The sequence below is a fragment of the Callithrix jacchus genome, chromosome 2 (assembly GCF_049354715.1).
Source record: "Callithrix jacchus isolate 240 chromosome 2, calJac240_pri, whole genome shotgun sequence".
NCBI classification, from domain to species: domain Eukaryota; kingdom Metazoa; phylum Chordata; class Mammalia; order Primates; family Cebidae; genus Callithrix; species Callithrix jacchus.
The window spans coordinates 143,317,917-143,334,664 of record NC_133503.1 but is presented as its reverse complement, the minus strand read 5'-3'; the positions used below and the strand labels follow the sequence as shown (position 1 = coordinate 143,334,664).

The 16,748-nt window shown below is 35.7% G+C and overlaps 1 protein-coding gene across 5 annotated transcripts in view; it reads left to right on the top strand.

Moving 5' to 3' along the window:
- The window catches only part of SREK1 (splicing regulatory glutamic acid and lysine rich protein 1), a 41,158-nt gene extending 31,204 nt beyond the window's left edge, over positions 1-9,954 (top strand). For 3 of the 5 annotated variants that reach the window (XM_002744904.6, XM_017969893.4, XM_078365436.1), the window contains 3 exons: positions 1,011-1,106; positions 3,801-3,945; positions 5,031-9,954. In XM_002744904.6, coding sequence (XP_002744950.1) covers positions 1,011-1,106; positions 3,801-3,945; positions 5,031-5,180 — 391 coding nt within the window. In that variant the 3' untranslated portion in view covers positions 5,181-9,954. The remainder of the gene's footprint in view (positions 1-1,010; positions 1,107-3,800; positions 3,946-5,030) is intronic. The other 2 variants (XM_008991985.4, XM_078365435.1) reach the window with 1 other exon arrangement.
- The last annotated feature ends 6,794 nt before the right edge of the window (positions 9,955-16,748 follow it).

Sequence of the window (16,748 nt, the reverse complement as noted above, 5' to 3'; positions counted from 1 at the left end):
AAAGTTCTTGAGCTTTGTATTTTAACATCTGTTATACATGCCATGTGAATACTTTTTATTTTAAAAATGGAAAACTTGGACAAAATATTTTATTAATCTCTTAGAATCAGTTTCCTGAGAGGGTAAAGATAACATGAATTCCAGAGGATTTTGTTTTTCTGTGTGGTCACTGATGATCAGAACTCCTTGTGAGATTGATCATTGGATATATCCACACACCATCTCTCCTAAATTACAGACCTAACGAAGTTCATTGTTTTTGAGTTGAAGTAGTTTAGAATACTCATCATTTGTTAATCTGCTAATAAGCAAAATGGTTTTTAATAATAAAAATGTAAATCTTTGTAATTATTCCGGTTGTATTTACATCCTAGATTTTAACTATTTTGCTTAAATTTAGCACAACTTGTGCACTAAAATTTTAAATTAATAGAACAACATTAATGAAATAAGAGGTTGGAGGGCAAAACTATTTCTCTAAAATGATAGTAAAGTAAATGCTTTTTAAATAGACATTGTAAATAATTGGGTATAGAAAGTTCACATTTTACAGGCCAACTCATGTTTCAGTTCTTGAAAAGGGCCTGTTACTTTGTTATAATCCACAGCAGGGCAGCAAGGAGCTAGATACAGGACAGAAGATTTGATAAGCAAAACATGTTTTAGCTGCTGAGAAAGAACATACTTGAGAGAAGCAGAAACACCATTAATATTTTTTTCTACTGAAGAAACTATTGTTCAAATAAACCAGATGAAAAGGGGGAGGTCCTCTACCCTTCCTAATATTAAATCTTAGATGATGTTTTCATCAGTCTGTAAAATATATGGTTCTTAATTTGTCCTACTCTAAAGTTACGTGATTGAACATGTTCATAAAGGGTATAAGTTTAAACTGGCCTCTAAAGAATACTGTTCATATGAGAGTATCAAGGACTCTTTTGTTTTTGTATATTTGAATTGCCCTTTATTTCAATTACTGTTTTTAAAAATGATGTATTTTTGGCTTTCAGGGAAAGGCGTAGGAGGAGGAGCAGGAGTTCTTCCAGATCGCCAAGAACATCAAAAACCATAAAAAGGAAATCTTCTAGATCTCCATCCCCTAGGAGGTAGGTTGGAAGCTTGTGCTAAAACTAAACAGAAAGCAAGAAATATTAAAAAAATTTTTAAATTCGTGTCTTTATTTATTAAACTTTATATTTTAAATTAATAATACATTTCTGTCCTTCAGAAATTAAAGATAAAATGTCATATATTAGGAAGTCTTAATTTCCACTTAAGTGCCCATCTACACTGTCCCCATGAGTAATGACTTCCTTAGGTTTTTTTGTATGTGCTTCCAGTTTCATATATAGATACAATAGGAGAATGTATCTTTTTTTCTAATATAAAAAGCAACACAAAATACACACTGTTGTGCACTTGCTTTTGTCATTTAACTACCAGAAAGACTTTTTGTCACTTACCAGGTCAGAGAGAGCTTCTTCAATTTCTTTTTATAATTGCATAGACTTCCATTGTATGGCAGTACCTTGGTTATTAAAGTAGGTTATAGTAGAATGGGTTTTTAAAATTTTCCTACCATAAATTATATAATGCTGTAATGAATAGCTTTGGACTTAAGTCATTTTTAGTGTGCATGTGGGTAGGAAAAAAATCTGAAGAAATTGCATTGTTAGGTTAAATGATAAGCATGTTTGTAATTTTTGAGAGATATTTCCAAATTATCCTCCATAAGGGTTGGCAGCAGTTTGCACTCTTAAACAATTATGAATAAAGTGATGCCTTTATACATTTGAAAACCACTTGTGAATTGTTTGTATACTCTGTCCATTTTTCTGTTGGGCCTTTTTGTTTCCTCTTCTATTTCCAAGGACTCTTTTATATTAGGGAGTTTATTGTTTGGTGATATGATTTTAAATATTCTGTTAGCTGTTTTTTTAAAAAAAAATTGTTCATGAGACTTGATTTTACAAAGACTTTTTTTTCCTCTTTTTTTTTTTTTTTTTTTTTGAGACGGAGTCTTTTTCTGTCGCCAGGCTGGAGTGCAATGGCACAATCTTGGCTCACTGCAACCTCTGCCTCCTGGGTTCAAGTGATTCTTCCGCCTCAGCCTGCCGAATAGCTAGGACCACAGGCGCGTGCCACCACACCTGGCTAATTTTTTTTGTATTTTTAGTAGAGACGGGGTTTCACCATGTTGGCCAGGATGGTCTCCATTTCTTGACCTCATGATCTGCTTGCGTCGGCCTCCCAAAGTGCTGGGACTACAGGCATTAGCTACCGTGCCCGGCCAAAGATTTTTCATTTTTAAAATAACTTTCTTTTATGACTTCTTATGTGAGTCAAAAAATGATTAAAAGCTTTTCCTATTCCAAGATTATAAGAGAACTTTCCTATTCTTGTACTTTTTTTAGTTTTATATTTTGCATTTAAATCTTTGGTTAAAGTCTTATGTACAATGTGGCATATGGTTACAGTTTTATTTTACAAATGCATCCCTGTTGTTGCAGTACCTGTTTGTTAAAAACTAAATTTTTGTGACAATAATTTGATATGTTGCCTTTGTCATGTGCTATATTTTTCTATGTTTTTTGTTTTGGATGGATTGGTTTGACTGGCCAGTCGTGTGCTAGTGTCCCACACTTGTAAGTATTTGGCAAGGCTTGTTCTCTGTATCCCTCATTGCTTTTTTGAGGATGGTCAGCTTTCCTTTCATGGTTATTTTTCCGTTTGAACAGGAGTTCATTGTTTGTGTTTCGGAAATAAAACCTATTGATAATTTGTATTATAGTTGCATTAGATTTATAAAATAACTTAGGGAAAGTGATAAACAAGTTTATTAATAAATCAAGATTTATGATGACAAGTCTTTTCTGTCCAGGAATGTGGTATATCTGATGAGATTAGGAATGTTCAGGGTGGTATGGCTGTAGACAAGCAATGTGGCACATCTTATTCAGGCCATCCTTAGTGTTTTCAGGAATGTTTCAGTATTTGTTTTCGTATAGGTTTTATGCATTTCCTAATTCCTAGGAATTTTTGTTGCGGTTGGAAATGTCTTTTTTTCATTATGTTTAATTGGAGGTTAGGTTCGTACATAGGAAAGTTATTGATTTCTGTATATTTGTTTTTTTAATCCACTGCCTTACTAATTGGTTATAATTTTTTAGGTGATTTTCTAGCAGAGGGGTCTTTTGTTTATTTGCTTATAGGTTTTTGTTTTTTGTGAGAATGATGGAAGGCTTAGGATACTCTAGATGAAGGCCATATTTGTATTTTTGAAACAAATGCTTTATCCAGGAAAGTAAAAACTTTTCTCTTATGAACTAAAATTAGACAAAAAGATACATTCAGAAAATGTCACTCCCGTTTCCATTCCTTCTACCTTGTTCCTATTCACCTTGTGTAATTGACCAATCATTTGATTTATCTTTCCTGTTTCTCTTTGCAAAATGAGGCAGATACGTATTCATTTGGTTTTATTTGCTCCTTATTTCAGTACATAAATAAATCTTGAATATTTGAAAACTATTAAATAGGCAATACCAAATAGTGTTTTATGAGAACATATGGTGGCTTCTGCCAAAATGACTTGTGTATCCTTAAGAAACGAATTGGGCTAAGGGTGGAGTAGGTCAGGTTGTAGTACTCATTTATGTTACTTTGCAAACCAGCTTGTTGTTAATGCTTATTAACAATGTATTATTTTAGATATCCAGTGTTAGAAAAGGATGTTTTGTCAAGAATACAATAGATCTTCGATTTCTTAGGATTTGACTGACATATGAATATTCTTACAGCAGAAATAAGAAGGATAAAAAGAGAGAAAAAGAAAGGGACCACATCAGTGAAAGAAGAGAGAGAGAACGTTCAACATCTATAAGAAAGAGTTCTAATGACAGAGATGGGAAGGAGAAGTTGGAAAAGAGCAGTACTTCTCTTAAAGTAAGCAGCAGTCATTCAGTGTCTGGCACTGGAGATTGTTCTTTATTGCATACAAATGGCTTTAGACTGAAAGCTCTTTGGGGAACAGTGTCTTGTACATTGTTACATTTAAAAATATTTAATTGGTCATTTAAAATAAATGTTGAAGAGATAAGAGCCAGTAAAACTATAACAATTGCATTCCTTATTTTAGAGAATCATAACATGGCATGCAATAAGAAAAATTTAAGGAACCAACAGTAACAAATGTATTTGATGCTATGATTTCTGCCTGATGCCATTTTCCTCAATTTATGTTTGAAAAGACTTTCTGTTACTGGTTTTATAATACATAGTTAACATTAGGTTTGTTGGGTTAGAATACCTAATGGAAAACCAAATTCTACCAAGTTAGCTTTTTTGTCACTTGGATGAATAAGTAGTTGTGTGAATTATGTTAGGATAAATATTTTAAGTAGTTGTGAATTATGTTAAATTACTTACACTGGTAAAGTATATTTGTATTTGGAAATTATGAATTTTGGAACATCTATCTTACAGATTTATGTATTGTCATACTGATAGAGGTTTATCATCATCATCAATAACATTGATAATATTTATTAAGCATTTACTATTGTGCCAGGCACTGTTTGTTCTCATTTAATTCTCTTTTAAATTGAGGATAGAAATTGGAGTGTTCTTGAACAGTCTTTTCCAGGAGGGATATAACTTCCTTTTCTACCTTTACTTATTTTTGCTGCATTGGTTTCCAGATTGAAAATCTATCCTGGTATCCTTGGAAATTATTTCACTCTTTAAAGAGATCTGACCCACTTTTTCAAGTCTGTCAGCAACATTTATTGAGCACTTGCTTAAAATTTCTGTTCACCTATTCTAGTTTAATTTCCATGGATTGTCCATCTTTCATGAGAATACAAAGGGCAGATTGATGGTGTTTGCATATTCCTTTTAGGTGAAAACATAATGGGAGAAAATAATACCCAGTTTTTTAATTCACAAAAGATAATGTTTCACATTTTTGTAATAATAGCAGGCAGTTCTTGAGGAAACTATTAAATGCATACCTTAATTACTCATTGTAGGAGAAGGAGCACAATAAAGAACCAGATTCAAGTGTGAGCAAAGAAGTAGATGACAAGGATGCACCAAGGACTGAAGAAAACAAAGTACAGCACAATGGAAATTGTCAGCTGAATGAAGAAAACCTCTCTACCAAAACGGAAGCAGTATAGGACCGACAAGTGTACCTCTGCACTCAATGCTGGAATCAAATCCAAAGCTTTTAATTCTCTCAACAAGATGTAAACAGGAAAGAAATCTAGTTGAGCGTAAAGATAGGATCTAACAGCTTTTTCAGTTGTTAGATGACTTTGTGACCATCTTGTTACTGAGTAAGAAAATAAAGCATGGACATCATGAAAATAACAGATGTTACCCAAACTCATCTTCTAAAATCTGTGCATTTCCATGGTGGCCGACACACTTGTCGTGTGGTTTGTTAGTGTTTGCCAAGAACCATTGCAAATATATTGAACATCAAAGATCCAAGTTTGTACTATCCCTAAAGACTGGAGATAAGCATTGGAGGCTCTTAAAAAAAAATGCTAGTTACTGAATTTTGTATTGTTTTACTCTTTTTTTAATTTCAGTATACACAGTTTGATGATGTGCTTGAAATTGGTGCAAATATATACACACCCTTGTAAGTGCAAAGTATGTAAGAAGTTTTAACATTTACTTCACAGGACTTACAGTGATTGTGTTAAATTCTCACTTGTGTTTTCTTTTGCTCACTGTTTAGGACAATTTTTCGTTAAAATAGTTTCGCAGATTAAAATTGCTTAAATAAGTGGATTAAAAAACTGACAATGCATGCTACTGTTCTCTTTCAAAAGGAAGAGCAACTGTGTTGAATACTAATAATGATGAATTGGTATTCAGTGTTTAGAATCATTGGGTCTACCCGCAAAGTGAGCATTTCTTTCTAAATTTTCTTGACATTTCCAGGCTTATTATGAATAATATTGCAGTGTGTCTTGTCAGCTGTAGGTGGCAAAGGTGCCCGTATAAAAAGGAAACTGGCTTTTGAAAATGGGCTATGGGAGCACAAGCTGAAGCTTTAGTGCCTTCTACAATGTGGTATACTGTTTTCTAGAATTTTATATGTGCTAGTCATTCTCAATTCATATGGAATCTAGATGGATATTTCATTCATACCCATAGAGAATTGTGTAAGTGGATGTCAGAAGAGCTTCTTATTTCACCTAATATGAGAAGGAAGTCCTGTTTTCAAGAATGACTTTAGAGTCATGCAGCTTTGGGACCATCAGTTTTATACTGTAACAATTGAAAATGAAACATTTTCTTATTTTCCTTAAATCGAAGAAAACTCTTTAGTTGTCTACATTGGATGGCCTTATTACCTCTCAATCATCTTTTCATAAATGATGTGCAGAAATTGTACTTAAAAGAAGGACTTAGGAGTATTTGGGAGGTTATTTGTTTTATGTTTAAGGATATGTGTACTCGAGTTTAGATACAGGTCATCCATCATTTTTAAGCTCACTTTTTTACAGAAAGTATGCACATAGTAAAGTGACAACACTGCTGATGTTTTTCCCCAGTGCTTATAACTTGTGGTTTCTGAACTCCTCATTGTTGTATTTCCAAAAAAGTAATACCTTTTAATTAGTTATTAAAAGATTAAGTATAATTATTTTAATGCAATCTAATACAATCAGATTACTCAGTTGCCTTACCTCATGGGAAGAGTTACTTTTTTAGATCTGAAAAGCTGAGTAGCATGTTAGTTACTTGGTTTCAATTTGCATTTTCTTTTAATGTTAATAAGATTGAAACTAGTATTTGGTGGGGAATGGAAAGAGTTGCCCTTATTGCAAATAATGAAGCCTGATTCGATTATGAAGCTGCTTAATCACTCTTCATGTGTTGAGAATTACTGTTTTTTGTTTGTTTGTTTGTTTTTCCTTTTTGTCACTGTGTACATTAAAATTTTGGAAGATGCTTTACTATGTAAAGTATAGATGGTCATTTTAATCATTCAACCACGTACGGTTGGCTGGTAAACAGCTTATTCTGATAAAAGAATGCTTGGGTGCATATGGAAAGATTGTGAAAGAGTGTGTCTTGCATCAACAGCTGTCTTATTTATGATATATAAGTAGAAATAGAGCAAATGTTGGAATCTGTTATTTTTAGTACCATTTCTCTAATAAAGCTAAGTATTTTAGAGGAAAATATTTGTTTATGCATTTCAAAAAAGCATTTTAGTTTTATCCTGCTCTCATTTTAGTTGGCATCGAGATGGTTGTGACATGGAGTGTGTGTTTGTGTGGAGTCTATAAAACAAGTCATTTAAAGTATGTGTGTTTTCTTGTACTCTGGACTCTTCTTACATGTTTTTTATGTTGGTAATTAACATTTAATTTGGTTCCTGCTGTTATTTTCCTTGCTGATATTTATTCAGCTTTAAAGTATTCTTACTATAATCTTGAAACACTGATTTGTAAAAGCTAAGAGTGAGTAGAAATACAAGAGATCTGGAGAAAGGGAAATCAGATTGTTATTGGGGTTTGACATTTTCTTACATGGGCTTATGGAAGCAAGGCATTCTAGGGTCTAGAGGGTGTGTGTGTGTGTGTGTGTCCCCATGTGTGTGCATGTGCACGTGTGTGTGAGACATACTTTCTTTGTTCACTTACAATAGCTCATATGTTTTCATTTGTTTATTCTTTCAGGGTATTTTTTTTTTTAAGACTTATTTTATTTTATTTTTTTATTAATCCCAGGTAGTTGTTGTCAGGTAAACTTGAGGTAAGGCCAAGAAGACAGCTATTTCATACTTGATACTTTCTGTAATTATCTTTTTTAGCTTGATTACACAGAGTACACTCTGTTCCTTAAGTTGTAGTTGCTAGTTATCATTGTAGACAAATTCTGCTGGTACTCTCTTTCTTGCTTTTCAGCAATGCACACTGAACTAGTAACATAAGATGGTGCATTAGTTCATAAGCTAGTGCATTAGTTTTGTGTCAAAACTTAAATCCTGAAGTTCTGCAGTTATAGTCTTATTTTCTATCTAATCTAATTAGCTTATAATTGCAAACACTAGTCAGCTTGTGATCTTCCCTGTGTTTCAAGTTCTTTTCTTCAAGAGGTTCAATACCTGCTATGTTGATCTTTGGCAGTGTCAGACACTTAAATTTTGACATGCTCAATTAAAAATAAACACTGGCATTTATAATGAAAAGGTTTTTTTGAGGGGGGAGGGGTCAAGAGAATTTATTTTGTAATAGTAATAATTTTCAAGACCTTCAGTAATTCCTATGTATATGTTGCTATCTTTATTTTAAAACTTAGAACCCTGATCCAACTCCCCTCTCAAGTGAAAGATATACTATGTAAATTCAAGAATTATAATGTAGAGTAATAGGCCTCTAAGTTTTTTTTTCAATCTATTAGAAATAAAGAGCATGATTTAATTATTGTTGAATTAGCAATTAAAATGAATCACTTCGGAGGGATGCCATTGAATAACCTAAAATTTCAGTGAATCATTTCTTATGTTTTCATTGGAAGACAGTATCTGATTTTAATTGGGTATGTTACAATGTAGAGCCATTCCCACAAAGTAAATGTGCAGTGCAGTGCACATGTGTTTCTTGTGTTTAAATATTTTTTATTTTCACTACATATATATTATTTTCTCATGTTTATTTACTAATGTAATTTTCACTTAAAATTAGATTGTTTATTTTCAAATTTTAATAGCTAGTGCTCTTAAAAGAGCTAAATTATATTTCTGGAAGCAGGAGTTTAGTATAAATGTAATAAATTTTTAAAATAAAATTGACTTCCCTACTTAATCTTGGGTTTGTGGGTGAGTTTGTTTTTAGTACACTTTTATTGGTGGTTTTGCCGGAAGAGTAATACAATATCATTACTTTTCTTTTGAGACAGCGTCTCACTCTTGTCACCTAGGCTGGAGTGCAGTGACTTGATCACAACTCATTGCAATCTTGACCTTTTCTGGCATGGGTGGTTCTCTCACTTCGGCCTCTCCCGTAGCTGGGTCCATAGATGTGTGCCACCATGCCCAGCTAATAAAAAAATTTTTTTGTAGAGACAGGGTCTTGCCATGTTGCCTAGACTGGTCTCAAACCCCTGGGCTCAAACAATCTACCTGCCTCAGCCTTCCAAAGTGCTGAGATTACAGGTGTGAGCCACTGCACCTGGCAATGCATTATTTTAAAAATAAAAGCTAAAGCCGTTTATGACTTTGGTTATATCTGTCAGTTGGATTTAGTAACTAATTCGGTCAGTTGGATTTAGTAGCTCTCTTCCATTCTAAGGTACTTTTATAGTTTCTAGCAATTAGTTCGTTATAATTAGTTTATATCAGATATAGCATTTCTTAATACAATGTTTATAAAAGGTTTTAAGTCTGTTACCTGATTTTTAAATTTTTATCTAGTTAACAATTTAATTTTGAAAATTGCCAACTTTTGGGAGATTTCACATATTTTACCTCTAAATTTTATTTTTCCAGGATTGGTTTGGAGTAGGAGTTCCATTGGTTTATTTTTATTTGCTAGACAGATAATTTCTTAACCATATATGTAAGTTAAATTAATAAAAATACTGAAAGAAGAGGTTGATTTCCACCATTTTGAGGGTACTGGTAGGTAACACACTGTTGGGGAATAAAGAATTCCTGATTTCTATGGTAGATTCAAGTATGAAATTTGAGTATACTGTGTAGCTGTGTAGATCAACAATGCTTAAATTACCTCCTTAATATTGATTAGATTAATAGAACAGTGTTAGATTATCAAGGGAAGAGTTTGAAATGTAAACATAAACATGCTGCATAGGTGGTGTTTATTTGTGAGTAGGACTAGTTTTAAATGGTACTAGTAAAGATTTATCAAACGATGCTGCTATTATGTTGCTATATTTTTAATAAAATAAAAACCTTAAAATCTTGCCACTGTTGAGTAGTAATTTCAACTATTTCTGGAACAGTTATCTGTGTATTTACACCTTAATTCTATAACTGAAAGGTGTTTGTAGGCTTTTCCAGGGTTCAAGATTACTGCCAAAAAATGGAAGGTTTTGTATACTGGGTAATCTTTGTGTCTTGTGGCAGTAACTCTAGTCAAGGCTCTTCATATTAAACATTTTGCAGTATCCAAGTAAGTGATAGCTGTTCTCTGAATCTCCCTTGCCCCCAGCCCCACAAACTGAGCTTCTTACTAGCATGTTTTGTACAATGAAAACTGTCACTTTGTCTTTCAACAGCAGGTAGAATGCCTTCTCCCATTTATAAGAGGGGTAACTCTCCATTTGGTGAATAAGCTGTGTGCTCAGGGTGGTCATTTAGGTAAGACAGCCTATTAGCCTATTAGTGTTAGATAAATTTAGAATTCTGTGTGATGTGATGGCTTAGCTGGCCTAGAGATGTTGAGGCTATGTATATTGATTTATCTTTATAGGCCAGCTGTCTTAGCTGCCTTCTGTGGCTAAAGGCCACAAGCCATTTTGATTTTTTCTTTTGAGACAGAATCTTACTCTGTCACCCAGGTTGGAATGCAGTGGCGCGCTCTTGGCTCACTGCAACCTCCACCTTCCAGGCTCAAGCGATTCTTGTTCCTCAGCCTCCCGATAGCTGGAGGCATCCGCCACGATGTGCAGCTATTTTTGTATTTTTAGTAGAGATGTGTTTTCACCATGTTGGCCAGGCTAGTCTAGAAATTCTGGCCTCAAGTGAGCTGCCCGCCTTGGCCTCCCAAAGTGCTGGGATTACAGGTATGAGCCATTGTGCCCAGGTGTCATTTTGGTTTTCGGATATGTTAAACTGCATGAGTAGGGGTGGGAGACCAGAGGCCTTTAAAGTGCACCCCTTGCTGGTTGTGGGTTTGGGTTTGTCTGTGTGGCCTTTTCCACAGGACTTTTTAGTGCAGTGCCAGGTTGGAGTAGGAGCTGCTTTGAACAGCAGACTTGTACCAAGTCATAATTAAGGAGTATCATTATAGTAATTTATTTTTTATAATGATCATTTTCTTACTGGGAAGAACATCCTAAGATTGCAGAAAAGCATGTCTTTTAAAAAGTATGCTATTTTAATAGCCACAATTGATAATGAGAGGTAGTAAATGGAATCAGTTATATTGGCATCACCTTCAGTACCATGTTTCCCTCTCTCCCGAGCTTCAGTTTTACCTTTTCAGCTATCTGACGCTAAGAACTCACTGAATATTAGCTATTACAGTACTTATACTGGGTATCTTACTGGCACCCTAAACTCATCTCATTCCAAATAAAACACTGAATTTCCAATCCCAAGTGTATGCCTTTACTGTTTATTGTCTTTCACCAGCACTACCATTCTTCTAATTCCACATTGCCATCATTGTAGGCATTCTTCATCTTTTGTTTGTTTGTTTTGCTTTTTTTAGATGGAGTCTTGCTCTGTTGTCCAGCAGGCTGGAGTGCAGTGGCAACCTCTGCCTCGTGGGTTCAAGTGATTCTCCTGCCTCAGCCTCCCGAGTTACTGGGATTACAGGCGTGCACCACAACACCTGGCTAATTTTTTGTATTTTTAGTAGAGACAAGGTTTTGCATGTTGACCAGGCTGGTCTCAAACTCTTGACCTCTGGTGATCCACCTGCCTTGGCCTCATACTGGGATTACAGGTTGTGTGCCACTGCTCCCGGCTGCATTCTTCATCTTGCACTTTGCAGAGACTGCATTTTTTACAAATTGAAAGTTTGTGACAACCCTGCATCTGGCAAATATGGGCAACATTTTTCCAATAGTGTGTGCTGACTTGGTATCTCTGTCATGTTTTGGTGATTCTTGCAGTGTTTCCAGCTTTTTCTTATGGTGATTTGTGATCATTGATCTTACTATTGTAATTAATTTGAGACTCCACAAAATGTCCCCATATAAGATAGCAAAATAATTGAGAAATTTCGTATTCTGACTGCTTCACTGACAGTTCTCCTGTCTCCCCCCTCCTCAGGCCTCCTATTCCCTGAGACAGCAATATTGAAATTAAGCCAATTTATAACTCTATAATGGCCTCTTAAGTTTTCAAAGGAAAGTACAAAATTTCATGTCTCCCTCTTGGAATCAAAAGCTAGAAATGATGAAGCATACTGAGGAAAAAATGTTGAAAGCCCAGACAGGCCGAAAGTGAGGCCTCCCTCTTGCACAATGCAGTTAGCCAGGCATGAAAACCAACTTACGAATTCAAGGAAATAGAGGGAAGTTAAAAGTACTACTTTGGTGAATACATGAATGATAAGAAAGCAAAACAATCTTATGGCTGTTTTTGGTGGTCTGGGTAGAAGATCAAACCAGCCACAATATTGGTTTATGCCAAAGCCTAATTAGAGCAAAGCCTCAACTCTTCAATTCTGTAAAGGCTGAGAGGTGAGGAAGCTGCAGAAGAAAAGTAGGAAGCTAGCAGAAGTTAGTTCATGAGGTTAAAGGAAAAAAGCTATCTCTAACAAAAGTGCAAGGTGAAGCAGCAAGTTATTGAGAAGTAGATTTTCTTTTTTTTTGAGATGGAGTCTCACTCTCGCCCAGGCTTGAGTGCAGTGGCGTGATCGCAGCAGCGTGATCGCAGCTCACTGCAACCTCTGCCTCCAGCGTTCAAGCGATTCTCCTGCTTCAGCCTCCTGAGTAGCCAGGATTGCAGGTGTGTGCCACCATGCCTGGCTAGCTAATTTTCGTACTTTTAGTAGAGACGGGTTTCACCATGTTGGTTAGGCTGGTCTCGAACTCCTGATCTGGTGGTCCGCCTGCTTTGTCCTCCCAAAGTGTTGGGATTACAGGCATGAGCCACCACGTCCGGCTAGAAGTAGATTTTCTAGAAGCCAAGGTCATTGATGAAGGTGGCTACGTGAAACAACAGATTTTTGATGTAGACAAAACAGCCTTATATTGAAAGAAGATGCCACCTGGGACATTCATAGCTAGAGAGAAGTTAATGCCTGGCTTCAGAGCTTCAAAGGACAAGCTGACTCTTGTTAGGAGCTAGTGCAGCTGGTAATTTTAGGCTGAAGCCAATGCTGATTTAGAGTACTTAAAAATTGTGCTGAATCTATTCTGCCTGTGCTTTATAAATGGAACAACAAGGCCTAGATAACATATCTGTTTACAACGTGGTTTACTATTTTAAACCCAGTTTTGAGACCTATTGCTAAAAAAAAAAATTTCTTTCAGAATACTGCTGTTCCTTGAAAAATCACCTAGTCACCCAAGAGTGCTGTGCTTTTGTGCCTGTACACACAATATTCATTCCATAGCCCATGGATCAAGGAGTAATTTTGACTTTCTAGTCTTATTATTTAAGAAATAACATTTCATAAGGCTATAGCTGTCATGGATTATGATTCCTCTGATGGATCTGGGCAAAGTACATTGGAAACTTTATCGAAAAAAGTCACCATTCCAGATGCCATTAACATTTGTGGATGATGAGAGAATAAAATATCAACATGAGGCCAGGTAGGGTGGCTCATGCCTGTAATCCCAGAACATTGGGAGGTTGAGGTGGGTGTTATCAGTTGAGGCCAGGAATTTGAGACCAGCCTGGCCAATATGGCGAAACCCCATCTCTACTAAAAATACAAAAATTAGCCAGACATGGTCATGCCTGTAATCCCAGCTACTCAGGAGGCTGAGGCACGAGAATTGCTTGAACCTGGGAGGCGGAGGTTACAGTGAGCTGTGATCACACCATTTCACTCCAGCCTGCACAACAGAGGAACACTGTCTCAAAAGAAAATACATATATAAAAAATCGACATGAACAGGAGCTTGGAAGAAGTTGCTTCCAACCCTCATGAATGGCTTTGGGGGCTTAAGACTTCAGTGAAGAACTTCACTGCAGATGTAGAAATAGCATGAGGACTAGAATTAGAAGTGGAGCCTGAAGATGTGACTGAATTGCTGCAATCTCATGATAAAACTTGAAGAGATATTGCTTCTTATGGATAAGCAAAGAAAGTGGCTCCTTGAGATGTAATCTACTCCTGGTGAAGATTCCATGAATGTTGAAATGACCACAAAGGATTTAGAATATTACTTAAACTTAATTGATAAAGCAGTGACAGGGTTTGAAAGGATTGACTCCAATTTAAAAAGTACTACATGGGTAAAATGTTGTCAGATAGCATCACATGCTGCAGAGAAATCTGTGAAAGGAAGAGTCAATCACTGTGGCAAACTTTATTATTTTAAGAAATTACTATAGACAGCTACCTCAGCCTTCACCAATAACTATCCTGATTTATTAGCAGCTATCAACATCAGGGCAAGACCCTCTACCAGCAAAAAGATAATGACCCGCTGAAGGCTTAGACAATCGCTAGCATTTTTTAAAGCAGTATTTTAAATTAAGGCATTTACACTGTTTTTTAGATATAGTGGTATTGTACACTTCAATAGGCCATAGTTATAAGCATAACTTTTATATGCACTGAGAAACAAAGAATCTATGACTTGCTTTATTATGATATTCACTTTATTATGGTGGCCTGGAACTGAACCCCTAATATCTCTGCGATACACCTGTAACTTCTGTCTTGTCCCCACCCTCAGTCACATCTGTTAAGTTCTCCAAACCAAATTCTGCATTTCCTCTGTAATATCTTTTTTTTTTTTTTTGAGATGGAGTCTCACTCTCACCCAGGCTGAGGTGCAGTAGCGTGACCTTGGCTCACTGCAACCTCTGCCTCCCAGGTTCAAGTGATTCTCCTGCCTCAGCTCTCCTGAGTAGCTGGGATTACAGGTGCACGCCACCACGCCTGGCTAATTTATATATTTTTAGTAGAGACGGGGTTTCACCATGTTGGTGATCACTGACCTCAAGTGATCCATCTGCCTTGGCCTCCCAAACTGCTGGGATTACAGGTGTGATCCACTATGCTTGGCCCTCCTCTTCAATATCTTAAGTATGCCCTTGTATGATTTTAGTTACATAAAATAGAATCACTCTAGCAGAAAAGTAACTGTAGTATTAGAATTGTCGTTTCCCTTTTAGTCTGTTTCTGTAGCCTACTAACTGGTCTTTCAACCCCAGACCTTTTTCAGATTTCAACATATGCAGCTAATTGATTAAATGTATTTAAATTGGTCTGAGTTTTCTTGTAATGTCTTTCTGGTTTCGGTATAAGGGTCATGCTAGCCTAATAGAATGAGTTGGAAAGTAATTACCTCCTCTTCACTTTTCTCAAGGAATTTGTGTCAAATTGTTAGGTAGAATTTCTCAGTAATGCCAACCTGAGCCTGAAATAGCCTTTTACACTACAAATTCAATGTTAAAAGTGGATTTAGAGTTATTCATGCTATTTATTCTTGGGTTTATTTGTTTTGTTTTGTTTGTTTTAGAGTTGGGTTCTCGCTATGTGGCCCAGGCTAGCCTCAAACTCCTGAACTCAAGAGATCCTCCCCTTTCAGCCTCCTGAGTAGCTGGGGCTACATACATATATCCCCGTGCTTGGCCTTTGTTTATTCTGAAATGAGCATTGATGTTGTGTATCTTTAATGAAATTTGTCTATTTTATCTAAGTTGTCAACTTTATTGCCATGAAGTTATTCATACTTCCTTATTACCTTTTAATATATATAAGATCTATACTGATGTCTTTTCTTACTCATAATATTGTTATCTTCCGCTCTTTTTATTCTGATAAATCTAGCTGGAGTTTTATCAATGCCTTTTCTCAAATAATGTGATTTCATTGTCATCAATTTTTCTTTTTTAGTTCACTGATTTCTGCTCTTTATGATTTATTTTCTTTTGCTTCTTTTGGATTTAGTTTGCCCTCTTTTTCTAGTTTAAAGTGTGAACTGGAGTCATTGACTTCAGATCTTTCTTTTCTAATGTAGGCATTTAGTGCTATATATTTCCTTCAAAGCACTGGTTTAGCTGTATTCTAACAAGTTTTGCTATGTTGTATTTTCATTTTCATTGAGTTCAAAATGCTTCATAATTTTCCCTTAGTTTTTGTCTTTGATTCATGTGTTATTGAAAAGTGTGTTAATTAGTGTCCAAATATCTGGGAATTTTCAAGTGTCTTTCTATAACTGATTTCTTATTTCATCATGATTAGGACACATAGTTTGTATGATTTAATTCCTTTGAAATTGTCTGAGAGGCCGGGCATGGTGGCTCACTAATCCCAGCAATTTGGGAGGCCGAGGTGGGTGGATCTCCTGAGGTCAGGAGTTTGAGACCAGGCTGACCAACATAGGGAAAACCTGTCTCTACTAAAAATACAAAATTAGCCAGGAAGGGCTGTAATCCCAGCTACTGGGAGGCTGAAGCAGGAGAATCGCCTGGGAGGCGGAGGTTGCGGTGAGCCAAGATCACACCATTGCACTCCAGCCTGGGCAACAAGAGTGGAACTCCATGTCAAGAAAAATAAAATAAAATAAAATAAATTGTCTGAGACATATTTTATGGTCCACAAATAATCCACTTTGGTGTTTTGCATGCACTTGAAAAGAATATGTGTTGCTTTCATTGAGTGAGTAATCTGTAATGCCAATTAGGTCATGTTGGTTGATAGTGGTGTTATACTTAACAATTTTCAGTCTGCTTTTTCTATCAATTTGAAGTCTTGAAATTTCCCACTAAATAGTGGATTGTTTATTTCTTTTAGTTCTGTTTCTTTTTAATTTTTAATATTTGTGGGTTTATTGTAGGTATATATATATTTATGGGGTATATGAGATATTTTGTTACAGGCATACAATGTGTGATA